The sequence below is a fragment of the Anoplolepis gracilipes genome, chromosome 5, assembly GCF_047496725.1.
Source record: "Anoplolepis gracilipes chromosome 5, ASM4749672v1, whole genome shotgun sequence".
NCBI lineage: Eukaryota > Metazoa > Arthropoda > Insecta > Hymenoptera > Formicidae > Anoplolepis > Anoplolepis gracilipes.
This window is the reverse complement of record NC_132974.1, coordinates 11,673,319-11,701,213: the sequence shown is the minus strand read 5'-3', so window position 1 is coordinate 11,701,213 and position 27,895 is coordinate 11,673,319. Positions and strand designations below refer to the sequence as shown.

The window sequence follows — 27,895 nt, the reverse complement described above, 5'->3', positions numbered from 1 at the left end:
CCTGTTACGATAATCCTGTTATGAAATGTCAAAAACGAATATTATGGATGCAAATAAAAATATGTATACGATGAAAAACCGATTCTTTGATATTTCCTAAATATCCTCTACTTATTACAAAATTTTAGGTCAGCATTAAATGTTTATAGGACTTAATAAATACTAAAAATTAACAAAAGCTGGAATTGATCATAATCTATTCGAGGAAATCTTGTAATCAGAATTATCAAGTAAAATAAATAAAAATAATTTTTCGAATTGATATTCACGAACAATTCAATTTTATCTTATTATTGCTATTATCTTTTATTATCCGCTATATGTTATACTTTGAAACTTTAGCAGTTCTTGATTTACGTTTGATTCACCTTTGATAAAAAAAAACAGATAATAATCTTATCATCTGTTTCTAATTACGAAGCGCTTATACACGCAAGTAATTACTCATTATTTAATTTTGTAACAAATATATTCAATGTATTATTCTTATATAATTATCATGTATGTATCTATAAATCAAAATCATAATGTTCACGTAAAATGATTCGCTTTCGATTTGAATTAAAATTATTTAATTTACTTTTCTAAATTTATTATATTTATTATATTATTATATTTTATTTTGAGCAATCGGAAGTGTGCAGAAATCGTATCTTAATCTTTTTTATTTCTTTCATGTCTGCCGATAAAGATTTTTTCGTAGAATAAAATTATTTACTCATAATACGTCAACTCTGCTGTTTTATATCGTCTTAAGTCTTTCTAGAATTGTCAACGTCATTCGATTAGTAACGTCAGCGTTCGTTCGCTTATTTGTCAATATTTTTCCGTCACCTATCTCGCTATCCCACCATCACGTTCGAGTCCACATGTATGTACTCGATCGCAATTTTAAGGAGGTAACTCCATTTTAGTTTCGTACTGCGAACACGAACATCGACATTCTTCTACGAGCGTTCTTCTGCAAGCGTGACAGGTGCGTTAACATATTAATAGACCGTAACAAATAGACTGAAATTTAACGGCCTAAAATTCGCAAACGATCAAAAAATCACGACTGATATATTTAAATGAGAAAGGAAATCCATCGATGAATTTGTATCACGAAGTTTGTGTGTGTGTGTGTGTGTTTGTGTGTGTGTGTGTGTGTGTTCAGAAAAAATTAATTTAGAAATTCTGTCACAACATTATCTTAAAAACTTTCTATATTCATAGCTAAAAGTTCACTATGATTAATTAATGTTGAAGAAATACTTTGTTTACTTTGTAATTAAATTTAATTTTCTATTTTGTTCGGCATATAATTATATAATTATACTACAAAGATTTTTATATTACATTATTATATAATTACATTACAAAATTATATATAGCCAGGTAGAACAGAAAGTCACAATAACGTCAAAATAACAGAAAAATGATCGAAAAGTGAGTTTTTGTAGTCATATTCTCGTCATTTTGAGGTAATTTGACGTTGCTTTGATATTACCGAATTTCTGTTCTACTTGGGTAGTTTATATAATTATATAGTTTAAATAACTTTATTTATTTCTTTAATTTATATATTCACTTTGCGAAGTATTGTCATGCATCTATGAATCATCCAGCATATATGCATACATATATATATATATATATATATATATATATATATATATATATACTGTTTATAAAAACATTAAAATTGAGGTCTATTAAAAAGTGTGCAATTATCACTTATAACATAATTTTGAGATTTATAGCATTTCTTTTTCTTGAATCAGTTTTGATTAAAAAGCGGAAAATATAATCAAAATAAAATAAAATAAAACGATAAGAATAATAATAACAAGTAAAATAAATAAAATGAAATAAAAAGTATTAGCTGACTCTGCATTGATTTGCACGCGTGAAAAAAATTATTAGCATAGATCAACAAGAGTGTCATGTGTTATAATCTAACAATTCATTTAATTAATAATTGGATTTAGAAAAAATAACAGAAAATAAAGCTGGGAAAAGAATGTAATAGCTATATGTCACAAATCTACGCTTACAATTAAGGTTGATTTATGCAGGCCGTAACTGATATCTTATGCTATAAATCATAAAAAATCAACCAACCAATCAGTTGAATGTGAGAGAAATAATCGAATATGATCGGTAAATTTTTTATAGTTTACGGTGTAAATTATCGATTACAGCCTGCATAAGTCAGCCTTTAACTTTAATAAAAAGCTAACGATGGGCTTTCCTTATCGGTTTATCTCGATTTTAAACATAGTCAGCGGTTTACTAAACGTGAGACGAATGTTTGTCTTATCCAAGCAACGATAGAGTCGATTATTTGAAAGGCATTCAGTTGTACGTATTCCTTTGTTTTACGAATCAAAAATATTTTGCAATGCAAAAATTTTACAAACAAAAATACCACAAACTTTTTATAATGCAAAGATAAATTGACTCGCATACCTACTACTAAATTGATCATTGAATGATCAATTTTGGTGGCTAGTAAGAGCAAATCACTGTTCTTGAAGCGTAAGAATTTATTTTGGATATAAAAATACAAATTACATAAAAGCGAATGTTTCGGTCTACTTTAATAAGACCCTCCTCACGCTAATATTAGTATTGTACTGCGAACACACACGGACATCGACATTCTTCTACGAGCGTTCTTCTGGCAGTGTGACAGATGCGTTAACATATTAATAGACCGTAACAAATAGACTGAAATTTAACGGCCTAAAATTCGCAAACGATCAAAAAATCACGACTGATATATTCAAATGAGAAAGGAAATCCATCGATGAATTTGTATCACAAAGTTTGTGTGTGTGTGTGTGTGTGTGTGTGTTCAGAAAAAATTAATTTAGAAATTCTGTCACAACATTATCTTAAAAACTTTCTATATTCATAGCTAAAAGTTCACTATGATTAATTAATGTTGAAGAAATACTTTGTTTACTTTGTAATTAAATTTAATTCTCTATTTTGTTCAGCATATAATTATATAATTATACTACAAAGATTTTTAATATTAGCGCTGAGGAGGGTCTTAAAGTAACCGAAATGTTCGCTTTTAATTTAATTCGCTATAATTTGTATTTTTATATCCAAAATAAATTCTTGCCCTCCAAGAACAGCGATTTGCTCTTACTAGCCATCAAAATTGATCATTATTTATTTTTTATTTTAAGAGCTTATTTTAATATCTTACTGTTCATTGAATATTTTGACAATCATGATAATTGGATGTTCGATTATATTCGAATATTAAAAAAAAGCATGTTATGTTTTTGTGAATTTATTTTCACACAATGCGAATTATCTATACCTGGAAAGGGAGAGCAAAGATTTCGATGAACGCTGGCTGACATTTTTCTTTTTCGCAGTTGATAACAGTATCTTCTTTAAAACGCGTCATATGATGATGTAATCGAACTGTTATCAGTATATGTTATAATTGACGTGGCATTGAAACTAATCCAAACATATTGTGTTACACGCACATACGTATATGTGACGTATATGTGGTACACGTTACGTAGGATGGTGTGGGTGTGATCTGGCATATATTAAGTTTCTCTTTGGGAAAACCCAGAAATGTATCACAATCACTTAATATTTGATTTTATCTTGTATTGTAATCTATCAGGAAGAAAAGATTTATGGATTTTAAAAACAATATATTAAATGTGTTTCGAAAAAAAAGATATATTCTTAAAATTAAAGAATTGAAATAAATATTTCTTATTACGCCGTTTTTTCAAAATTAATCATTTGTTTCTTTGAAATCTAATTTTAGAATGCTTAACGCGACGGAAAAGGATTACGAAAAATTATCGAGAAAGATTATAACACGAGATTTCTGCAAATTGTGATAACAGCACACTGATTGTGCGTAAATACGATATATTATATAGAGTGTATCGTAATAATTATTAGATATCCTTTTAAGGATTCCTTGAATACGATGTTTCTTCAGTGAAAATGTCGAGAAAGGTCATCATTTTTTGCAAACTTTTTATTTTTGCCATTGTAACTAAGCATTAAAATAAAATAAAATTTTATTAAAGTAAACTTCGCCTGAAATTAACTAAGGAATGTAATTATGTTAATCTTTTAACTCCACAAAGCTTAGTCTGAGAAAAACCTTTTTTTTTCAATTGTTTATAACTCAAAAATTATTGATGTTTCAACATTTTCGAAAAAATTTAAACTGGTCAAAGAATCCGCCTTTAAAAGAATATACGATAATTAACTAAATAAATAAACGACACTTTATATATATGTACACTGCCGGTCACAAGTTTGGATACACCTGTCTAACTTTTGGAATTTGTACTATCATTACTGTAAATATCGACGATATATTTTTCTTTTTTTATTAAACAGTTTTCAAACAACAGTTTTCTTTTGTTACTAAATAATAGTTTAGAACACCTTACGTCTAATTCTATAGATGAACTTGATTTTGAGTAAAAGCTTGAGAATTCAGCATCAGAAATACGTGCAGATATCAATAGAACCAAAAAGAACCAGAATCACTGCCTACTGTCAAGAGACGATTAAGAGGTGCTAAAAAACCTTTGCTGCGTCCAATAAATAAGAAAAAACGCCTTGAGTGGGTTTTATAACATCGAAATGGAACAATGGAAAAATGTTCTCTGGAGTGACGAATCCAAATATGAAGTTTTTGGTTCTCACTGTCGTTTTTGTCAGGAGAAAGCTCATAAAAGATGATGCCTCAGTGTCTACAGTAAAGTATAGTTGGTTCTATCATGGTATGGGGTTGCTTTTCTGGCCATGGGATCGGAGATTTCGTTAAAATAGAAGGAATCAAGAAGAAAAGAACGACTACAAAAAAATTCTTGTTCAAAATGCGATTCCCTCCGGTCTTATTGTTAGAACAATCAATCGAGGCTTCATACAATATTTCAACAAGTTAATGATCCGAAGCTTCTTTAGCTTTGTAAAGAATATTTAAAAAGAAAAAAAGCCTTAACGAGACTATTATCAATATATTCTGGCCACTACAATCTCTAAACCTAAAGCCTATCAAACTTTTTTGGGAAGAACTCGAAATATACAAGATAGAAAAATTCGTACAACTTGCTCATCATCCGCTGCTAAGCTATGGAAACAGTTAGAACATGCGTGGACATCTCTACAAAATACTATCAATAAACTGATTGAAAGAATGCCGTGTCTTGTGGAAATGGTCATAAAAAGGGGGGCATTTTTCGACAAAAAAAGCGTTTGGTACTTTTATATCAGAAATATTTAAAAAGTTAAATTATTTTTGTTTTATTTAAGTTGACTATGTATTATTTAAGTTTTTATAACATAAAGTAATTATTTAAATATAAAGATATTCAATAAAAACATATTTTCCCTATAATTTTTGATCTTTTAATGGTGTATCCAAACTTTTGGTCGGCAGTGTATTATATAAATATGTATGTATGTATAAATAAATTTTGCCAGCAAACTTATTCTGCAAATAAGTTATTAAATATATTTTAATAATAGTAGGAATATTTTTGTAAGGAAAATGTCAATATGATAAATTGTAATTTCTTTTAATTAAACTCGTTGTGGATATTATCTATATACATTTTACATACATCTATCTTCTTGTAGACATACACACACATACACAAACTTTGTCTTATCTAAAATGGACACTCAAAATCGATAGAGAAATATCATTGAAATATGGCAAGGTCATTGCAACGTGCGAAATGTGTATCGATTTTGACAATTGGCAATCTGTTTTTTTTTTTGCTTTATTTCTAAAATTTAATTTAAATCTACATGATGATATAAATATACATATCAACATATACATAACAGAGTATTTTGCTGTTTTACTTTCAAACTAAGTATTTTCATCTGTTTTTATTTATTTTGTATACAAAGCATCTTTCTTTCTCTCGCATTTAATCTTTTAGTTATATTGTAAACATTACAAATATTATTACAATGTTACCGAGATACCGTAAAAATATGATATTATAAAATCAATGTATATCGCAATTAGTCCAAACTTTATCGTTTAATATAACTAATGTAATTAATATAATTAATATTAAATTTCTGCTTAAAGGGAGTAAATATCTTTGAATCCGTAAAAAATTACTTAACAAATAAATTTATTATAAACAATTTATTGTGCCTTTTTTTTGTGGATTCAAAATAATCAATTTCCTCTTAATGGACAATTCTCAATTTTAGTTAAAATTGTAAATTTTTTAGATCATATGGATAAAATGGAGCATCCACCGCAATATGGTGCGTCACCACCATACCCTTATCCACAACCGCCACCACCACCGCCGCCACAACAACCAAGTAAGCAAAATATTAGAAGTAAATTGTCAGCAAGTTTAAGCAGAAAGTGACATTGATTAATCTAACTAGACAGTAAATTGACGAGACAGAAACAAATTAAGTATCAAATATTTATTATAAGATCTGCTTAATCATTATTATCAATTTGCCTATTACTATAATTATATTTTGTCAACTAAACGTTGCAAAATTTTTTATCATCATTTTGTCAACAGCATTCTGTGTTAAATTTGTAGGCAATTTGCTGATAAAATTTATATAACAGTTACTTTACAAGTTTTATTATCTTCAAAAGGTACTTTTAGGCAGTTTGGGAAGCACGTGGGAATTATTGAGTTTATTTTTTTCTTCAATCAGTTTCACTCGAATTCAATCAGTTGTACTCGAAAATTATAATTAAAATACTTTTTATATCCGGGAAAAATTTAAAATATATTTTGAATACAAGAGAGCAACGGTTGATTTTGTCATTTTCTCGAATCATTTCAGTAAATTTGTGTCATTATCTTTTTATTTTACATTTATTTGATTATTTACATTACACATACTTGCATTAAATATTTGATATTTTCACACTTAATCATTTAATTTTTGTCAACATTGTCTTTATATTCACTGTCTCCCATAATATTCAATGGAAAGTAATGATAGAAAATTACACGAGCGTGTATTTATATCTCATACCTTTCTATATCTAAATAAATACTAAATAAATGCAAGAACATATGCACAAGACGAGACAGTTCTGGCACTCGTCTAACACTGACAAGTCTTATTGTTAATGTAATACTTAATAGTTCAAGTTCTTCCTCATCAATCTAATAGAATATAAATGAGATATTGTTTACGAGCAATGTAACGAGACTTCAATTAGCTTGAATGGATTATATCAGCTTTCATTAGTAAATCTTATATAAGAGATCATTTGTTTAATGGTGATTATGAATTCAAAACGATAAATGAAGAATCTCCGGATTATCAAATTTTTAATATATTTGAAACCTTTATTCTCGTAAAAGCGTAAGATAACTTCACCATTGAAGATTCCAAGGCCTGATGAAAATAAAGAAAGCAAAAATATGAAAACATATAAAAGCGTATAATTAGTACGACTATACGACTTCAGTCAGATCCGTAATGTTGTTACTTTAGGACTATAAAAATAAATTTTATTTGTAAAAAAATATTAACTTGTAGGCTCTATTATTCTGATCTCTATAGTATTTCAGATACTCTACAATAATAGCCTTTACTACACTATCTTATTTATTCTTTAGTGCAAGTAAAAATCACGATTTACATTGTTTTAATAAAAACGTAATGAGAGGAATTTCCTGAAATGACTCGAGAAAGTGATAAAATCAATTAATGCTTTCTTATGTTTTTAAAAGACTTTAAAATTCTTTTTTCAAATATTAACAATACTGTTAATTTTAATCATGATTTTCGAGTACAACAAGTGAAGCTAAATAAAAAAAAATAAATTTTACGAAATATTTTATATATTTTATCTTTTTTAAAGAGAAACATGTAAAGTAAAATCCCGAAATTAATTGTTATCTCTTTTTCGCGATGCCAACTGATTCTGTTCTATGTACGGTATTTTATTATAAACAGCTATCATTGCGAATTAAACACGAAAATTCTGTTGAATATATAATGCACTTATGATACCATACTTGAGATTAAAATTCATATTTTAACCAAATAAATTAAATAAAATAATCTAACAATCCCCGCGTGCTTCCTAAATTGTCTAAAAGGTACACCCTTTTTTGTCTTTCCGTCTATAAAGCATAAAATTTTTAAAAATAAAAATTTTAATTAAGTTTGTTACAATTTAATTTTATTTTTTATTGAATAGAATTAGAAAATGTTTATACTACTTGCTTTAATAATAAGGATTCGAGAATTATAATCTTGTAAAACTTAATGTAATTTGATTAAATACAGGTGTCATCATAACGAACGCAAGTTTTGGCTCAGAATCACAATCTATAGTTTGCCCACACTGTCGTGCTAACATATCCACACGCGTGGAAACGGAAGCGAGCATGAAAACGCATTTGATGGCATTATTTCTTTGTCTTTTCATGTAAGATTTCAAGATGTAGTGACAGATCTTTTTCTGAAAGAAGTCAAAATTAAATCTGAAATCTTTTCGCAGATGCTGGCCTTGTGCACCATGTCCTTACTGCATAGACAGCTGTCAGGCGAAAAAACACTATTGTCCAGCGTGCGGCTCTTATCTTGGATCATACAATAATTAATCTTCAATTGCGATAAAAATACAAAAATTAATCCTCAATTGCGATAAAAATACGAAAATTAATCTTCAATTGCGATAACAATATAAGGAGATACTGTGACATTATTATCGATCAAAAGTGTATGCGCTAAAACTAAAATATTTCGTATCTTTATTGTATATACTTCAAGTTAAAATATCGAATTATTTAAAATCTTAATAAAAATCTTGGTTTTATGCAAATTTACAAAATTTGTATGCGAAAAATGAGATATATCATTTTTGCTTCTTCCTAGCAAACAAATATATACTCATTGTCATAAGATAACAAAAGTAACATGTAATATAATCTCGTTACATGCAACATGTATTACACTACATAATACTCGTTATGTTTAACAATTACATTCAATTCATATTTTTTTATATAATCAATTAGTAAATAACAAGTAACAAATCAATATATATATATATATATATATATATATATATATATATATATGTATGTATGTATGTATGTATATTATACATATACATATATAATAGTTTCAAAGTGCAGTTATATAAAATAATTACAATATACATATAAATAAGGCATAACACTGTTATGTACCAACGTGTTGGGTCTTTATATAGTAATTATATTCTGTTTGCTAGGTTATTTTTATAATCATAGATAGCAAAAATTATATAAGTTGCGTGTAAGTTTTGTAAAGAGTTATGTAAATTTTTTTTTTTAATTGAAATATCTGTGATTTTGCTCTGCAAACGTGAAAATGTAAAAAGTATTAATACAATGATACAACCGATTTTATAGAATGTTTTTTTAATCATACTACAAATATATAAAAATAGATAAGACAAATTCATAATATTTTTCATTTCTTTTTTATCTTCACTAAAATAGTATAAAGCGCGCAAAACACGTGCGTCATTTATTTCCTCGCGTCATGTATTATTTATTAAAAAAATCTCAAATTAAAAAAAATATGGAAATATAAAAATTTGACGTAAAATAATAATATTAAATTAATTTTTATAAATAATATTCTTGATAATTAAGATAAATTTTATTATTTAAAAAAACGCGTCAAACTTTATATGATGTTGCTCCAATTATAAAGTAAAATTTATAATTTTTTAAAAATTAAAATAGGAAATAATTTAATTTCCAGTAACAACGAAATTGTACTACATGATATTGGTTTATCGTATAAAATATAAATATTTGCAAATTATAAAGCACAATAAATGTCTAAAATAAAATAAATAGATAATATAAAAATTACAAAGAAATTTGTTTACAATATATAAACTCGTATAAAATATTATAAATGTAAACACGTACACATGTATGTATAAATATACATGTGTATAAATATTAATAATCTATATTATAATATACCACACACACACATTGAATCTTTTTAAGATTCTTTATAAGATTGTTTACATTATAAAATTATTGCTCATTGATCGATGCCTCTACGCGGATTAATAAATCTGTATTGGATCTTGCCCACTTCTTGCCATCTCCATTTTCATTCCAAGTGATTTGAAGGTGATAGTGGTTTAATTTAATACAATTTAAATGGTTTTATACAACTATTTGTCAATTAAATTTTTACAATTATGTGACAATTTGCAATATTAAAAACCAGAAACCTGGACCGAACCGAAATCAGAACTAATAATCGTTTTTTAGTTGGAAACCAAATTAAAATTCTGTTAAATTTATAACACCGAAACTAAACTGTTAAATCATTTTCAAATTAACAGTCTTTTTTGGTTCTTACGTCTTTTATTTTTACGAAATATTTTATATATTTTATCTTTTTTAAAGAAAAACATGTAAAGTCAAATCTCGAAATTAATTGTTGTCTCTTTTTCGCGATGCCAACTAATTCTGTTCTATGTACTGTGTTTATTTTATTATGAACAGCTATCATTGCAAATTAAACACGAAAATTCTGTTGAATATAAAATGTACTTGTGATATCATACTTGAAATTAAAATTCATATTTTAACCAAATAAATTAAATAAAATAATCTACACTGGCGATCAAAATTATCGCATACGTAAATTTATGCAAAATTTTGCATGATTTCAAATAAGCATAACTCCGTCAAAAATGGTCGTATTTGAAAAATTTTTTTTTTATTTTAAAGCTTAAAGTCTCTACTTTGAAAAGCAATTGTTAGATTTTAAATTTCTCCTTTCCCCTTTCCGCCGCCCTTTCAAAAGTGAGGACGTGTTTCGTTTCCAAAAAATTGCATAGTTTGACGCACTCCACGGGATGGAATAAATTTTTTTCGCCAATAGCATAACCATCGTAAAACTTAGACTTTCCTTTGCAAATTAAAAAAAAATTTAGGTTGATACGACAGCATTAGCATTATCCGATGCGCACCATCGTACGTTACATTTCCAAATGAGAAACAATTTCATTTTAATGCAGCATAACATTTGTTGAAGTTAATGGGATGATTACGAAATTTAGAGAGACCACCAGCCAATCTTCAAGAATTGAAAGCAACGCTATAACAAATATGGCATGAAATTCCTCAAGCCACAATTAGAGCTTGCATTAATATGCGTGAGCGTCTACAAGAAGTAATTCGAAAACGAGGCAGGAATATACATTTTTAAGCGCAAACATTTTCATACCTCTCTCGCTCAAACACACACACACACACACATGATGCGCAAAGTCCGACTAGCAACCTCCTCCGTGGTGCGCATCGGGTAATGCTAATGCTGACGATAATTGACCAAAAATGCATGGCGTTTTATAGCGTTTTAAAGTTACAAGGCAACTTTAAAACGCTATAACTCCGCGAAAAAAAATTGTATCAACCTCAATTTTTTTTTAATTTGCAAAAGAAAGTCTAAGTTTTACGATGGTTGTCATGATATTGGCGAAAAAAATTTATTCCACCCCGTAGAGTACGTCAAACTATGTAATTTTTTGGAAACGAAACACGTCCTCACTTATGAAAGGGCGGCGGAAAGGGGAAAGGAGAAATTCAAAATCTGACAAATGCTTTTCAAAGTAGAGACTTTAAGCTTTAAAATAAAAAAAAAACATTTTTCAAATACGACGATTTTTGACGGAGTTATGCTTATTTGAAATCATGTAAAATTTTGCATAAATTTACATATGCAATAATTTTGATCGCCAGTGTATAATAAATATATATATATATATATATATATACATACAATAAAAAACATTTTGTAAATAATTGTAATCTATTATAAATAAATTTGTTGTAAAAAATAATGTGTTGTAAATTACACAAAATTGAAAAAATACATACAGTAACACAAAATTCCACCTTCTCTTAATTGAGAAAGAAAAATCGATAAATAAATTATAATTAATGATTCTTTTGGTCGCGATACATTATCATCTAAGTTTGATTTAAAAATTCCTAATAAATTTTATATTGGACGCATTTCAGACATTTTTGTGTAATAAATTATTTTCTATTAAATTTCATATCTTATTTTGTAAAATACATTTATAATTATAAACTCTGTAATAATAACTCTGTATAAAAGCTATTTTTTAAAAGTAGAAACTTTTTAATCTTCTAAAAGTAGAAACAGAATTATAGCTTTTATATAAAAATGTTTTTTTTTATAATTCTTTCTTGTCTAAATAAAGTAAAATAAAAAATCAAATTCGCGATTAATTGCTTGATTTAACTCGCGCGTAAAATAAATAATTCATAAACACAGAAGAAATTACTTATCACAGGATTGCTCCATCCTTGCTCGAAGCTTCTCCTAGGCCTCCTCTTTCTCTCATTGCCAGATTGTCAGGGTCCATTGTTTAACACGCGTGATAGTTTGTTTAAATAGCACTAAAATAAAATTGCGCAATATTTTATTTTGCATTTTAAAAATCGCATAAAAGTAAAAACGCGCGATACTTCGAACGGCACTCTCGAATTTTGGAACGATCGAAAATCCTGTTTTATTACGCATGAAGAAATCATATTTCAAGTCGATAAGTCAGACAAACGATCAAATTTCGAGCAAGAATTAAGTTCGAAGCGGATTAAGACAAAATCGATCGAGGGAATCGAATCGCGAATAGGGTTCGCTATCGAGCAACAAGAGTCGTCTTGTCTGTATTTCAGGTCAACTCAAACTCGTTAGACACGATTTCGGATGAGCATATGTGTCTATCATGCAGACAGTCCACATGATACATCGTAGGGATGGTAGAAAAAAGGAAACATCGTCAAGGCCGAATGTGATTATTTTATTTACGAATTTCAAAATTGCTTTATGTATTTTAACGCGTTAAATTTTATCATGTAGCGTAATATTATCGTATTATCATGGCGAGAAAGAGAGCGTGTATTATTGTCTATTTTGATTAAATGTTTTTTACGCATTAATATTCGTATTTCACAAGTGCGGTTCATGTGTTTAATGCGTTCAATGTTATCATTAGAAATCATTTCGTACGTATTTCAACGCGTTCAGTTTTTTCGTATTAGTATATAATGCGTACATATTAATTGAAACGAAAAAGAGAGAATGTAATTATTGTTTGCGGCGCGCAACAATGTTGAAGCACGTGTTATAGGTTCGCCCGCCAGTGTCAGAATGAATGAATGTCACCTCTGCTTACGCGCTATCTTTGCTATTTCTTACTACCCAACGTGATGACATCAAGGAGAAAGGAAAGTATTATTTTCCACATAATTACATAGTCACGTAAACATATAGTGTGGCAAAACAATACAAGGAGAAAAGTAGTAAATAGCAGGTGAGTAGAGAGTAAACAATACAAAAGTTTGATCATACATCTATTTTTACATACGATCGACGCATGTTATAAAAATTAATTTGTTAATTTATAAAACACAACGATACCAACTCGGAAAGTATGCTTATATCATAGAAAATAGAGAAGAACAAAATTAAATTTAACTATTAAATAAATCCTCTAACAGAGAACTTTTGAAAATTCTCGGAATATTAAATAAAAGAAAGGAAATAATAATTTATAGCAAAATAAAATATTACTTATTGATATTTCCATTTTATAAAATTCTTTCATCGTAAAAAATTCTAACTATTAGTGATTATGCTTTCTCTCAGATTGATTATGAAACCATTATATAAAGTAAATCATTATAAAATATCATGATATTTTTGTTAATTTTCTTAATATAAAAAACTAAATTACTACAGTCTTTACTGGATACACTCTTCATATTTTGCATTTTTGTATATGTACTTTCTTCCGTATATCTTTTTATTAAAGATCTTTTATTTTCGCTATTCTGATGAACATAGTTTTCAATACTGTAAAAGACATAACAATTTATGTATTTAATTCAATTACAGAAACTTTAAAATAAAATTAAAAAATACAATTGATATAATGAATCCTAATTATTTTTATGATCATAATAATTAACGGTAAAAATCAAGCATGTCTCATCAGTCGTTTTTATCATACAGATTAAATTACAATGACATAAAATAGCAAAAAGTTTGCAACAGTTAGTATCTCTAGTGTGTTGATTGTTAACTTTAGTTGGTAAATTCATTCATCTTAATTATAATTGTTATAGAGAATACATTACTGTGAAATAAGATATCGACATGCTTGTGAGCTGTAAAACAAACACACTGTTAATTACTTTTTGTTAATAAGAATCTATAATTTTGTATGTCTATGTATATCAGATTTTACTTTTACCTTCATAAAATCTTCTATCGAAGCGCCAACTAAGTTACCGATATTTAAAATATATAGCTTTGTGGTATTCTGCATTATAAATAATAATAATTTTTGGATCTTTACCGGAACCATATACCACTGTACATTATATCTGTCGATGAAAAATTATATCTTAAACTTGTATATGTTCTTTTCTGAATTTTTGTCCATATAAAGCTTAATCTCATGTATTTCAGATTTCCAATTGGAGATAATAAGAGAACAAATGATACTTACGTTTTCGCAAAAATTTCGATGTTATGATCCGTAATAGTTTGCCCATAATAATGAATCAAAAACATAAATAGGAATATTACAGAAAGGAGCCCTGTTGATGTAATTAATTCTTCTACACTTTGTAAAATTATTGCTTGAAACAACTAAAATAATACAAAATTCATTTTCTGTAAAAACACTCTTATATATGTATTATATATAAGAATGCTATTACTTGCTCATTTTTATTGAAACGAAATTATGAAATGTTCAGGAAAAATAACTCACTCGGAATAAATTTAAACTTATAGATAAAACGAAGATTATGGCTATTAAGAAAAATGTTATCATAAAATTGATCTTCAAAAATTCGCTGCATCTTTAAAAGATAAAAATAAATATGAAAAATATTATGTAATCGAATACAGTTGTAAATATCTTAAATAAGAAATCAACATAAATATCTGTTTTCACAAACATGAAAGTGCATTATATATAAATACCGACTTAAGAGCTCTTAGATGTATTTTCACTGCAGCGCTTATATTTTGAATAACCGTATCATGTTTTTTCGGAATAAAATTACATGATATGTATTTGTCGAGTGAATGTTCGATTCGATAACTGTAAATATACATATATTTAATCTTCTAATTCATATATACAAATATTAACATATGATTATATTTATACTAAATTACAATTATATACTTTCTTTCTATATTAATTATAAAACCTAGTGGAAAAAATTTGAAACTAATATTGGTCTCGATAAATTATTATAAAATATCTAAATAAATGTCTGAAATTTAAAAAAATATTTGATAATCCTGATCATTTTTACTTGACTTTCTTAATATATGTACATCATTTGAATCCTCAAGTAAATGCAAAATATTATTGTTTCTTTCATTTTTTTTATCTTAGCTCTATAATAGTATATCATTATTTAGTCAATACTATACAAATTTTAAGTTTTACCTGCCGATTTTAAGTAATCCACAAATATGTTGATAATATACAAACTCTAAAGTACTTGTAGCTATCAAGACAAAGAAACCAAAACATAAACCTATATACCAATGACATAAAATTGCATAAAAGTATGTTCTCTCATCGATGAAATATTCTATCGAAGCATGTATCTTGCGTGGACGAGTTTCATTTAATGGAAAAATTATGTCAAGAATGATCGGCATTAATTCAACGAATGCATATAGAATAATGCTCACGCAGACACTCACTGGAATTTTACGTCGACGTAAAAATTTTTTTTACTCTAGTATTAATTAATAGTTTATTTGTGGCCAAATTGTTTTTAGCAACATTTTTTATTGCAGTTCTTTATTGTTTAAATTTATGCATGAAAAAATGCATTCTTGGATTCAAGAAAAATGTAAAACTATATCTTCAAAAATCAGCTTTTAAGCCTTTAATGTGTAAGAGAAATTTTTATAGAAGTGACATACAATTGGACCACTTGTTAAATTTTTTAAACAATTAGTATACGTGTTAGTAATATCGTATGTAGTTCACCAATGGATGCATATTGCCGCATTATATCGCGCTCCGTTTCGTTTTTCAGAAGACTCCAACTGTCACGAATATGTTTCCACAATTCTTTTATCTATGATCAGATTATTTTAGGTTAATCTCCGAATGTTAAATGAAAAGTAATGGCAAAATACAGAAGGCTAACTTACTTCGTTGGGATGAGCATAAAACGAATAATATTGTACAATAACAAAGAAAGATGGTACAGCATACGAAAGGACCATAATAATAGAATTTAGTGTTACTTGAAGCGTTAAAAATGATGTTAACTGAAAGGGAAGATATAAAAACGATAGTTAATGTTGCGATATAAAATCAAATACATACACCTTTCTGAAGATATGAACCTAAAGTAAAATGCTATGATATTGATAATAAGTTTAAATAAAATGTATTTATAAACATGTCCATGATAAATATTAAATACATTTATTACTATAAGCAATCGTTAGTTAGATTTTTGCAAAATCAATAAAGATCCAAGAGACATTGATAAAAAGCCTTTCGATAATTTAGCCTCTTTATCGGAAGAAATAAAATTCAGATATACGTGTAGCATAATTAAATGCAAATTTATTAATCTGAAATTAACCACTGCTATTATTTAGCAGGAAATTTATATTACAATATCATAATGGCATTTCTTCAATGCCGAAGAAAAATATTTATAATATTTATAATAGATTAACAAAACAAATACCAGAATTAATTGCTGAAAAAAAACTGTTAATAAAATGCAAACCTATCAAATTTTTATAAATGTATTAATATGAAAAATTATAACCATATAACAGAATAGTAATTATTATAAGAAACAATTTGTATGACTTCAAGCTATTAGTATTAAATTCTTATTTTTTATTTTATTGTATATTTATATTTTGTATTGATTCATATAAAAATTTTGTACATTTTTGAAATTTTTGTATATGAAATAAATTGTGTGTGTCTGTGTGTGTTTATTAGCTTGAAATCACACAAATTATTTCTCATATTAATTACTATATATAATATTTACAGAAAAGAATATATTAATACCTGAACAATTATAAAAGACAGTATTATAGCAAAATGAAAAACATAGTTAATTTTCGCAAACTTTGATCGTCGATATGGCCACAGATCGAGCATCGAGAGAAATATTTGATTTCTTCTGTAATAATGATTCTCGGCGAAGTTTGACTCACAATAGTTCAAAGACATATCAAGAAAAAAAAATGACAGAATTATATCGAAGTACCGTGTCCAACGTTTTTTACTAAATTGACTTAACTATTTAACTCTTTCGTGTTCGATGTTTTTTACCACAATAAGTCTCTGGTACGTAATCAAGAGAACGTTTATAGTACCCTCCGAGTTGGGGAAGTCAATTGATCGTTCGCATTTATGTTTTTATGTTGGAGGGAACGACAGGAAGTTGAATTATCGAAATAGCATGTATTATGGTAGATGTAGTTTTCTCATGATAAGGGAAAAATATTATTATCCCTTCTTTTTTTCTCACCTTGGCGCAAGCGTGATATGAGGGTTCTCAGACAACGACGACTTTATTGTCATTCATGACGTCGTGGTGCGCGTTACGATTGTACTCTTAAGCAAATGTTTTTGATAATTCTCTTCTTGATGATTGTGTTTGTGTGTCATAATATGAAAAAGTTTGATTATTTAAATTTTATAGTACAAAGCAGTTTTATAAAGTGTATATATTTACGTAAGTAAAATTTATCATCTACAGATATATATTAATAACAACAATAAATTTAAATAATAACAATCTTTTAGGAAAAAAAAGGCCTTCTTGAAAATTATTTCCTGCTATTGAAAAACATTAATGTTGTCTTCTTTCAGTAAAAAACGTTTGCTGCATTAAACACTTTTTTTAAGCTTATTTTGAATGTATTTATAAACTGTCCACTTTGCTTTTCATATATTTTTTTAAACTATTTTTATGAAACTATTGTTTGTCCAATTACTTTATGTTTCATTAACTTTATTATTTATTGTGTGTTTTTTATGAACATTTCTCGTATAAACAAATGCAAACCAAACTTTTTCATATTATGACACACACACACGCACACACATTATCAAAAACATATCAAACCTATTCCGATTAAGTTATATAATACTTCCTGAATCTCTACAACTCAAATTTTTTTCAATAAAAATGATCAAATAGTATATAACCATTTATATATAAGAAAGAATTTTTATAGAAAATATCAATTTTGTATTATTTTATCTGTTTCAAGCGATAACATTGCAAAATGTAGAGGAATTGCTTACGTCAGTAGAATTCATTTTCCTACAGTTTCTATTCATGTTTGCGACTGATTATTATGGGCAAAACATTACGGATCATAACAGTGAAATTTTTGAGAAAACATAAGTATCTGTTAGAAATCTAACATGAGATAAAGTTTTGTATAGACAAAAATTCAGAAAAAAATATATGCGAGATTAAGATATAATATTTTACCGACAGATATAATGTACGGTGGTATATGGTTCCGGTAAAGATCCAAAAGTTACTGTTATTTACATTGCAGAATACCACAAAGCTATATATTTTAAGTCTCGGTAACTTAATTGTCATTTCGATAGAAGGTTTCTCTAAGGTAGAAGTAAAATCTAATATACATAAACATTCAAAATTATAGATTTTTATTAACAGAAAGTAATTAACAGTGTGTTTGTTTTACAGCTCACAAGCATGTCGATATCTTATTTCACAGTAATGTATTCTCTATTACAATTATAATTAAGATGAATGAATTTACCAACTAAAGTAAACAATCAACACACTAGAGATACTAACTGTTGCAAAATTTTTGCTATTTTATGTCATTGTAATTTAATCTGTACAATGATAAAAACGACTGATGAAACATGCTTGATTTTTACCGTTAATTATTATAATCATAAAAATTATGAGGATTGGTTATATCAATTGTATTCTTTAATTTTATTTAAAAGTTTCTATAATTGAATTAAATATATAAATTATTATGTCTTTATTGCAGTGTTGAAAACTACGTTTATCAGAATAACGAAAATAAAAAATTATTCTCAATAAAAAGATATACCAAAGGAAGTAACTATACAAAAATGCAAAGTATGAAAAATGTATTTAGCAAATACTGTAGCAAATTCGTATATTATAAGATTTAACAAAAATATCATATCTTATGTCATAATGAATCACTTTATATAATAGTTTTAGAAGCAATCTGACAGAGAGCTTAACCACTAATAGTTAGAAATTCTTACGATAAAAAGAATTTTATAGAATTAAAATATTAATAAGTAATATTTTATTTCACTATAAAATATTATTTCCTTTCTTTTATTTAATATTCCAAGAATTTTCAAAAATTCTCTGTTAGAGGATTTATTTAATAGTTAAATATAATTTTGTTTTTTTCTATTTTATATATAATATGGGCATGCTTTTCGAATCGGTATCATTGTGTTTTATGCATAAATTAAGGAATTAATTTTTATATACATGCGTCGGTCGCACGTAAAGATAGATGTATAGTCAAATTTTTGTATTGTTTAATCTCTACTTATCCGCTATTTACTTTTCTTCTTGTGGTGTTTTGCCATGCTATATGTTTACTTAATCATATGATGTGTAAAATAAGAACGTTTGCAAAAAAAAAAAAAAATAAAAAATAGTAAAATATACTTCTAGGTTTCTTTCAAATTATAATATGCTTTAGTTAATATTTTATAAACTTCGATTTCAATTATCTTTTATTTATTAGCATATCTCAGCTATAATATTGCATTTTTTTTAATTTCTAATGGATTATTTTTACGATAATCGAAATACTATAATAAAATGTAGTAACTCAACGTAGAGTTCGAACTTGAGTATATGTATATGTCAATATTTGACGTATATAGAGGTGGCTCAAACGCTTACCTTAATTTAGAAAATGTTACAAAAATGTTATTTTTTATCTCTATGGATGAGAGATATTATCAGATGTTGCGTACACTTTAGATAATTCCAACTCATTTTCTGTCGCGCCTAAATATCGGAGAACTAATAGTTAACATATGTTAACTATTTATTAATGTTTTTAATTAATGTTAATAAAGTTAACATGTTAATTGATGAAAAATTTCTCCGTCTTCTACACATGCAGGTAATTCTGCAATTATTATTATTATTCACATCGATCACACTACAACAATATCTAACGGTTGAGAAAAGGAAGAACGAGATTATCATTATCATCAAGAACGGAGCATATGCAGTTCGGAATTTGCGGAGAAATAATGTTGGTTCAAAAGAGAGCAAAAGAAAGAGAGACAGAGAGCATACTCTTTTTTCTACTTGACGTCACCATATTGAGTAGTAAGAAATTGAAAAGATAGCGCGTAGCGCGTATAAACAGACGTGACCGTGACATTGATTCATTCCGATGCTGGCGGGCGAAGCGATAACACGTGCTCCGAGCTCCGACTTCGGCGCGTCGCGAAGTATCGCGCTCGGTCATCTCAAAGTCAAGCGCGCCGCAACAATGACGTACGTTCTTTCTTTCTCGTTTCGATTAATATGTGCGCATTATACTACATTTTATACGCGAAAACTTAACGCGTTAAAATACGTACAAAATGATTTCGAACGATAAACATTAAACGCATTAAATAAACCACATGAACGTCATTATGAAATATAACGCGTAAAAAAACTTTTAATCAAAGTAAGTAATATACACCTTCTCTTTCTCGCCACGATAATACGATAATATTATGTTACGTAATAAAATTTAACGTGTTAAAACACATAAAGCAATTCCAAAATCCATAAATAAAATAATATGACATTTGGCCTTGGTGACGTATAACGCGCTATTGTTGACATTCGTCTCGCGGTTTCGTCTTGTAATCGCAGTCGCGTTTTTCACATTAGGCTCATAATATTCTGATTTTGATCACGAATTGTTATCGAGGAATGTATTTGATGCCGACTAAATTTTCTCACCATTGCTTTCAAGTAAAAAATAATAGGTTGAAAAGAAGATCGAATATTTGTCGGTGTTTATTTGGCATTTTTTCAGCCATCATTTTTTACTGAGCAACAACCTTTACACGTCTCAATAAGGTGAATGCCGGCCGCATGTTCATGTATAAAGATATATACATGTTTGCACGGCTAATAAATTCAACTTAGGCTCGATAATCGGTTAGTTGACAACACGGTCTACTTCGACGAACGTTTCGGTCCAAATCGATTAGAGTTCGATTGTGGAATCGACCTCCATTCTCATGTCTCATAAAACAGGATTTTCAATTTCAATCTTTCCAAAATTCGGAAGTGGCGTTCAAAGTATCACGCGTTTCTATTTTGTGCGGTTTAAAATATTGCGCAATTTTATATTTGTGCAATTTAAACAAACTATCGCACGTGTAAAATAATCTTAACAATGAGAGAAGGAGAAGAAGGAAGCCTAGAAAAGACATCGAGCAACGATGGAGCAGTGTGGTAATTTCTCATTTGTATATTAATTATTTATTAATTGGACGCGCGATTTAAATTAAGGAATTAATCGAATTTGATTTTTTATTAACATAATTTAAACAAGAAAGAATTATAGAAAAACATTTTTATATAAAAGGTATAATCCTGTAAAAGCTTCTACTTTTAGAAAATTACAGTTTTTATACAGAGTTATTAGTAGAGTTATTTCAAAATTTATAAAATTATTTTATTAATCTGTTTATTATTGTGTGCATCAAATATAAAAATTCAATGCATACTATAATAATTTTATAAAATATGAATTATTTTTGCTACAATCTGGAAATTTGATTTATGTGTGTATGTTATACAGAACAACGTAGCAATCTTGACACGATCTGAGAGGAGGAAAAAACCTAGAAAATGTATCCTTCATCGGCGGAGTACTCCTAAGGTAAGTATTATTTGTATATTAATTATTATAAATCGCGCATGAATTAATGAATTAATTCGGTTTATTTATTTGAATGATATTAACAAGAGAGACAGGGGAGAAAAATTTAATAATTTCTTTTCCTTTTTTGTTATGAAAATAAAATATATATTACATTGGTAATGCAAAAATGCACTTTCACAAATATTTAAAAAAAACCAATAAGTTTATATATTTGTAGTAGTATATAGCGTTACTGATACAAAGTATAATATAAATTGTCTACTTTTCTTCTCATATTTTTTCGATTCTAGAACTATTTTATTGTTCGTCCGATTACTTTAATGTTTTATTAATTTTATTATTCGTCATATATTTGTTATGAAAATTTCCCATATAATTAAAATCAAAATAAGATTGAAAAAAGTCTAATGAAGCAAACATTTGTCATTGTAAAAAAGCAATAATGTCTTTCAATAGTAGGAAATAATTTTTAAAAAGGTCTTTTTCTCCCAAAAAATCATTGCATTTACTTAAATTAATTATTGTTATTAATATATATATTTATAACAAATTTTATTTACGTAAATATATGCACTTCATGAAACTGCTTTGTACTATAAAATTTAAATAACCAAACTTTTTCACATTATGACACGCAAACACATTATGAAGAACATTCGCTTAAGAGAACAATCGTAACGCGCATCACGACGTCATGAATGACAATAAAGTCATCGTTGTCTGAAAACTCCCATATCGCGCCTGCGTCAAGGTGAGAAAAAAAGGAGGGATAATATTTTTCCTTTATCCTGTGAAAACTACATCTGCTGAACATAATACATGCTATTTCGATAATTTAACTTCCTGTCGTTCGGTTCAACATAAAAACATAAATGCAAACGATTAGTTGACTTCCCCAACTCGGAGGGTACTATAAACGTTCTCTTAATTATGTGCTAGAAAAATATTGTGGTAAAAAATATCAAACACGAAAGAGTTAGATAGTTAAATCACATTACTGGAAAACGTTGTCTGACACGGTACTTCGATATAATTCGATTTTATTTTATTTTCTTGATATGTTTTTGAACCGCTGTGAGACAAACTTCGCCGAGAATCATTATTACAGAACAAATCAAATACTTCTCTCGATGCTTGATCTATGGCCAAATCGACGATCAAAGTTTGCGAAAATTAACTATGTTTTTCATTTTGTTATAATGCTGTCTTTTATAATTGTTCAGGTATTAATATATTCTTTTCTATAAATATTATACATAGTAATTAATGTGAGAAATAATTTGTGTGACTTCAAGCTAATAAATACACACGCACACACACATACCACACCATGTAAATATATGTACATAAAACATTTTGAAATTAAGTAAAAAATATTAAAATTTTTACATATACTAATATAAAATATACTATAAATACAAAATAAAATAAAATAAAAAATCAGAATTTAATACTAATAACTTTAAGTCACACAAATTGTTTCTCATATTACTATTCTGTTATATAGTTGTAGGTTTTTACAACTTCATCAATGCATATATAAATATATATAAATTTCAAATTTTATTAACAGTTTTTTAGCAATTAATTCTGGTATATTTGATCTTTTTTAATTTTGTTATTTATAATTTATTATAAATATTTTTTTTCACAATGAAGAGATGCTAGTGTAATATTATAATATTATAATATTAGCACTCCCATTTTTAATATCAATTTCTTTCTAATTGATAGAAAATGATTAATTTCAGATCAATAAACTGGCATTCAATTATGCTATATGTATATTTGAATTTGATTTCTTCTGATAAAGAGGCTAGATTATCGAAAGCCTTTTTGTCAATGTTTCACAGATTTTGATTGATTTTGCAAAAATCTAACTAATAATTGCTTATAGTAATAAATGTATTTAACGTTTTATATTCAACGTGAATATGTTTATAAATATATTTTATTTAAATTTAATCAATATTATAGCATTTTACTTTAAGTTTATATGTTCAGGAAAACGTATGTGTGTGGAATTATATGTCGTGACATTAAGTATCGTTTTTATATCCTCACTTTCAGTTAACATCATTTTTAACGCTTCAAGTAACGCTAAATTCTTTTATTATTATTCTCTCGTACGCTGTACCATCTCTCTTTGTTATCGTACAATATTGTGCGTTTTATGCTAATCCCAACGAAGTAAGTTAGCCCTCCTGTATTTTGCCATTCTTTTTCATTTAACATTCGGAGATTACCTGAAATAATCTGATTACAGGTAAAACAAATGTGGAAAAATATTCGTGACAGTTGGAGTCTTCTGAAAAATGAAACGGAGCGCGATATAATGCGAAAATATGCATCCACTGGTGAATTACATACGATATTACTAACACGTATGCAATTGTTTAAAAAAAAGCTAGTGGTCAAAATTGTACGTCATTCCTACAAAAATTTCTTTTACATACGTTATAAATATTTGACTTAAAAATACGATCTCAAAGGTTTATAAACTGATTTTATAAAATATTGTCATATCTTACATTTTTCTTTAATCGAAGGATGCATTAATCATTCATTCATGAATAAATCTAAATACTTATACAATAAAGAACTGCAATAAAAAATGTTGCTAGAAACAATTTGGCCACAAATAAACTATTAATAAATACAAGAGTAAAAAGAATTTTTACATCGACATCAAATTCCAGTGAGTGTCTTCGTGAGTGTTATTCTATATGCATTTCTTGAATTAATGCCGATCATTCTTGACATAATTTTTCCATTAAATGAAACTCGTCCACGCAAGATACATGCTTTGACAGAATATTTCATCGATGAGAGAACGTACTTTTATGCAATTTTATGTCACTGGTTTATATGCATATCTTTTGGTTTCTTTGTCTTGATGGCTACAGGTACCTTAGAGTTCGTATATTTTCAACATATTTGCGGATTACTCAAAATCGCCAGGTAAGACTTCAAATTTGTGTGATATAATAAATAATGATATACTATTATAAAGCTAAGATAAAAAAAATTTTTTTTTAAATAACATTTTGTTTTTACTTTAAGATTCAGATGACGTACGTACATACATTAAAAAAGTCATGTAAAAATGATAAAAGATTATTAAATATTTTTTTTTATTTTAGACATTTATTTAAGTATTTTATAATAATTTAACGAAGCCAATATTAGTTGTAAACATTTTCGACTATGTTTTATAAATAATATAGAAAGAAAGTGTAATTTGAAATTAATATAGATATTATTGTATTTATATGGAAATTTGTATACGAATTAGAAAATTAATATATGTATATTTACTATATTTAATATATGTATAGTTATCGAATCGAACATTCACTCAACAAATACATATTGTGTAATTTTACCCCAAAAGAAGATCACACGGTTATTCAGAATATAAGCGCTGCTGCGAATATACATCTAAAAGCCATCGAGTCAGTATTTATATATAATGCACTTTCATGTTTGTGAAAACAGATATTTATGTTGATTTCTTATTTAAGATATTTACGATTATATTCGATTACATAATATTTTTCATATTTATTTTTATCTTTTGAAGATGCAGCGAATTTGTCAGGATCAGTTTTATGCCATTATTTTTTTTAATGGCCATAATCTTCGTTTCATCTATAAGTTTAAATTTATTCCGAGTGAGTTATTCTTCCTGAATCTCATAATTATTTTCAATAAAAATGAACAAGTAATTTAAAGTATTCTTATATATTGTATATATATGTATGTAAGAATGTTTTTATCCAAAAAAATGAATTATGTATTATTTCAGCTGTTTCAAGCGATAAGTTTGCTGCAAAGTATAGAAGAATTAATCACATCAATAGCATTCGTTTGTATACTGTTCGTGTTCCTATTTGTGGCTAATTATCTTGGGCAAAACGTTACAGATCATAACAGCGAAATTTTTGATAAAACGTAAGTATCTGTTGTAAATATCATTTGCTCTCTTACTATCACTAATTGGAAAACTAACATACATACGATTAAATTTTTTATGGATTAAACTTAAAAAAAAAAAAAAACATAAGAGTTTAAAATATCATAATTCATTGACAGATATAATGTACGGTGGTATATGGTTCCAGTAAAGATCCAAAAATTACTGTTATTTATAATGCAGAATACCACAAAGCTATATATTTTAAATGTCGGTAACTTAATTGCCGCTTCGATGGAAGATTTTACTAAGGTAGAAATAAAATCCGACATATACATAAACATACAAAATTAAAGATTCTTATTAACAGAAAGTGATTAACAAAGTGTTTGTATTACAGCTCACAAGCCTGTCGGTATCGTATTTCACAGTAATGTATTCTCTATTAAAATTATAATTAAGATGAATGAATTTACCAACTAAAGTTAACAATCAACATACTAGAGAGATACTAACTGTTGCAAACATGTAGTTATTTTATTTCATTGTATAGTATAATAAATAAATAAATATATAAACTACAGCTCTCTTAATCTTAAAATTAAATTAAAAGTAGGCTTTAGCAAGAATATTGTCAAAGAATATTATAAGTTATTGTACAGTATTAAAAACAAAAATTAATAGATGTATTACAAATTAATACATTTATACAATCTAAATAAAAACAAATGAAGGTGAACGTTTGGGGACCCATTTTTTGGGGCCTTCTTCAGCGCAAGAATGTGTTGTATAACATAATGTTAAAATTGAATAATAATATAAGTTTGAGTGATGATGCAAAGATGACTGTTAAATTTAATTTGACATAAACTGAATAAGTATAACATGAAATAAAGATTATTTTCATGTATAGAGAGATACATGTTCGCGGGGTTAATATTAAGCTTAGACTCGATAATCGGTTGTTGGGAACGGTTTACTTCGACAAACGTTTCGATCCGAATCGATTAGAGTTCGATTGTGTGGAATCGTCGTCCATGGCTCTCTTTTTTCACCGTCTATCAGCATGTATCACATTGAGAATGTTGGCTGGGGAAGTCGGGTCTGATTTTCGCTCGATAAAAGAGGTCCAGTCTATTTGACAAGTGTTTAAATTGTTAAAATTTTATAATAAATGGTGTTCTCTTTTCCCGTCTACCAGCCCTATGACGTATCATGTGGACTGTCTGTATGATAGACACACATGTTCATCCGAAATCGTGTCTAACGAGTCGGTCTGAGATGAGGACAAAAGTCGAGCAAACTCCATTTGCGATTCGATTTCTTCAATCGAATTCGTTTTCTTCCGCTTCGAAATTAAAACTCTTGTTCAAAGTTTTATCGTTGAATTTCCGACTCTCCAAGTATGATTCTCGTGCGTGATGAAACAGGATTTTCGATCGTTCTGGAATTCGGGAGTACCGTTCAAAGGCAAATGTATCGCGCATTTTTACTTTTGTGCGGTTAAACAAATTATCGCACGTGTAAACCAATGGACTTTGACAATCTGTCAATGAGAGAAGGAGAAGGCTTAAGAGAAGTATCGGACAACGATGGAGCAACCTGTGGTAATTTTGTATTTGCGTATTAATTTATTAATTATATGCGCGATTTAAATTATGCAATTAAGCGCAAATTTCATATTTTATTTACATGATTAAACAAGAAAAAATTATTATATAAAATATTTTATATAAAAACTATAAAATGTAAAAATGTAAAAATTTCTACTTTTTACAAGATTAAATATAACTTATATAGAATTATTAGAAAGTTATTAGTAGAATTATTTCAAAAATTATAAAATTATTTTATTAATCTATTTACTATTGTGTGCATCGAATATAAAACTTCAATGCGTACAATAATTTTTTGAAATATTAGTTATTTTGAAAGTTG

The 27,895-nt window shown here is 27.4% G+C and overlaps 3 protein-coding genes across 14 annotated transcripts; 2 read left to right on the top strand and 1 right to left on the bottom strand.

The window, feature by feature from the left end:
• Nucleotides 1–837: 837 nt before the first annotated feature.
• On the top strand, nucleotides 838–9,396 carry LOC140665937 (lipopolysaccharide-induced tumor necrosis factor-alpha factor homolog). 2 transcript variants are annotated; one of them, XM_072892546.1, is made up of 4 exons: nucleotides 838–976; nucleotides 6,244–6,339; nucleotides 8,293–8,434; nucleotides 8,507–9,396. In XM_072892546.1, the coding sequence occupies exons 2-4, from the start codon at nucleotides 6,249–6,251 to the stop codon at nucleotides 8,607–8,609; spliced, it is 336 nt and encodes a 111-aa protein (XP_072748647.1). In that variant the 5' UTR covers nucleotides 838–976; nucleotides 6,244–6,248; the 3' UTR covers nucleotides 8,610–9,396. The 2 variants fall into 2 exon arrangements, with proteins under 2 accessions (XP_072748647.1, XP_072748648.1); XM_072892547.1 differs by lacking the exon at nucleotides 838–976 and adding an exon at nucleotides 5,940–6,057.
• Nucleotides 9,397–14,055: 4,659 nt separating this feature from the next.
• On the bottom strand, nucleotides 14,056–17,683 carry LOC140666167 (uncharacterized). Of its 2 annotated transcripts, none has more exons than XM_072893068.1 (9): nucleotides 17,613–17,683; nucleotides 16,258–16,377; nucleotides 16,064–16,181; nucleotides 15,536–15,797; nucleotides 15,062–15,178; nucleotides 14,843–14,933; nucleotides 14,576–14,718; nucleotides 14,318–14,450; nucleotides 14,056–14,231 (listed from the first exon to the last, which is right to left on the bottom strand). In XM_072893068.1, the coding sequence occupies exons 2-9, from the start codon at nucleotides 16,330–16,332 to the stop codon at nucleotides 14,184–14,186; spliced, it is 987 nt and encodes a 328-aa protein (XP_072749169.1). In that variant the 5' UTR covers nucleotides 16,333–16,377; nucleotides 17,613–17,683; the 3' UTR covers nucleotides 14,056–14,183. The 2 variants fall into 2 exon arrangements, with proteins under 2 accessions (XP_072749169.1, XP_072749167.1); XM_072893066.1 differs by having other exon boundaries at nucleotides 17,147–17,629.
• A 120-nt stretch (nucleotides 17,684–17,803) lies between these two features.
• On the top strand, nucleotides 17,804–27,566 carry LOC140666166 (uncharacterized). 10 transcript variants are annotated; one of them, XM_072893060.1, is made up of 11 exons: nucleotides 20,235–21,608; nucleotides 21,958–22,038; nucleotides 22,693–22,792; nucleotides 24,112–24,231; nucleotides 24,308–24,425; nucleotides 24,741–25,002; nucleotides 25,380–25,496; nucleotides 25,625–25,715; nucleotides 25,850–25,995; nucleotides 26,137–26,269; nucleotides 26,358–27,565. In XM_072893060.1, the coding sequence occupies exons 5-11, from the start codon at nucleotides 24,317–24,319 to the stop codon at nucleotides 26,412–26,414; spliced, it is 915 nt and encodes a 304-aa protein (XP_072749161.1). In that variant the 5' UTR covers nucleotides 20,235–21,608; nucleotides 21,958–22,038; nucleotides 22,693–22,792; nucleotides 24,112–24,231; nucleotides 24,308–24,316; the 3' UTR covers nucleotides 26,415–27,565. The 10 variants fall into 10 exon arrangements, with proteins under 10 accessions (XP_072749166.1, XP_072749161.1, XP_072749165.1 ...); XM_072893065.1 differs by lacking the exons at nucleotides 22,693–22,792; nucleotides 24,112–24,231 and adding an exon at nucleotides 17,804–17,819 and having other exon boundaries at nucleotides 21,184–21,608; XM_072893064.1 differs by lacking the exons at nucleotides 22,693–22,792; nucleotides 24,112–24,231 and having other exon boundaries at nucleotides 20,235–20,648; nucleotides 21,184–21,608.
• The last annotated feature ends 329 nt before the right edge of the window (nucleotides 27,567–27,895 follow it).

Excerpts from the sequence above, each read along its gene's own strand:
- LOC140665937 (XM_072892546.1), top strand. The coding sequence starts at position 6,249 with ATGGATAAAATGGAGCATCCACCGCAATATGGTGCGTCACCACCATAC. Across the intron at positions 6,340-8,292 it reads ACCGCCGCCACAACAACCAA|GTGTCATCATAACGAACGCA; the intron begins GTAAGCAAAATA and ends GATTAAATACAG. Across the intron at positions 8,435-8,506 it reads TTATTTCTTTGTCTTTTCAT|ATGCTGGCCTTGTGCACCAT; the intron begins GTAAGATTTCAA and ends ATCTTTTCGCAG.
- LOC140666167 (XM_072893066.1), bottom strand. The coding sequence starts at position 17,311 with ATGTCTTTGAACTATTGTGAGTCAAACTTCGCCGAGAATCATTATTAC. Across the intron at positions 15,179-15,535 it reads GGATTACTTAAAATCGGCAG|TTATCGAATCGAACATTCAC; the intron begins GTAAAACTTAAA and ends GTATATTTACAG. Across the intron at positions 14,451-14,575 it reads ATCGAAATTTTTGCGAAAAC|ATATAATGTACAGTGGTATA; the intron begins GTAAGTATCATT and ends TTTCATCGACAG.
- LOC140666166 (XM_072893054.1), top strand. The coding sequence starts at position 23,100 with ATGTTTTTGAACCGCTGTGAGACAAACTTCGCCGAGAATCATTATTAC. Across the intron at positions 25,996-26,136 it reads AGCGAAATTTTTGATAAAAC|ATATAATGTACGGTGGTATA; the intron begins GTAAGTATCTGT and ends ATTCATTGACAG. Across the intron at positions 26,270-26,357 it reads CGATGGAAGATTTTACTAAG|CTCACAAGCCTGTCGGTATC; the intron begins GTAGAAATAAAA and ends TTTGTATTACAG.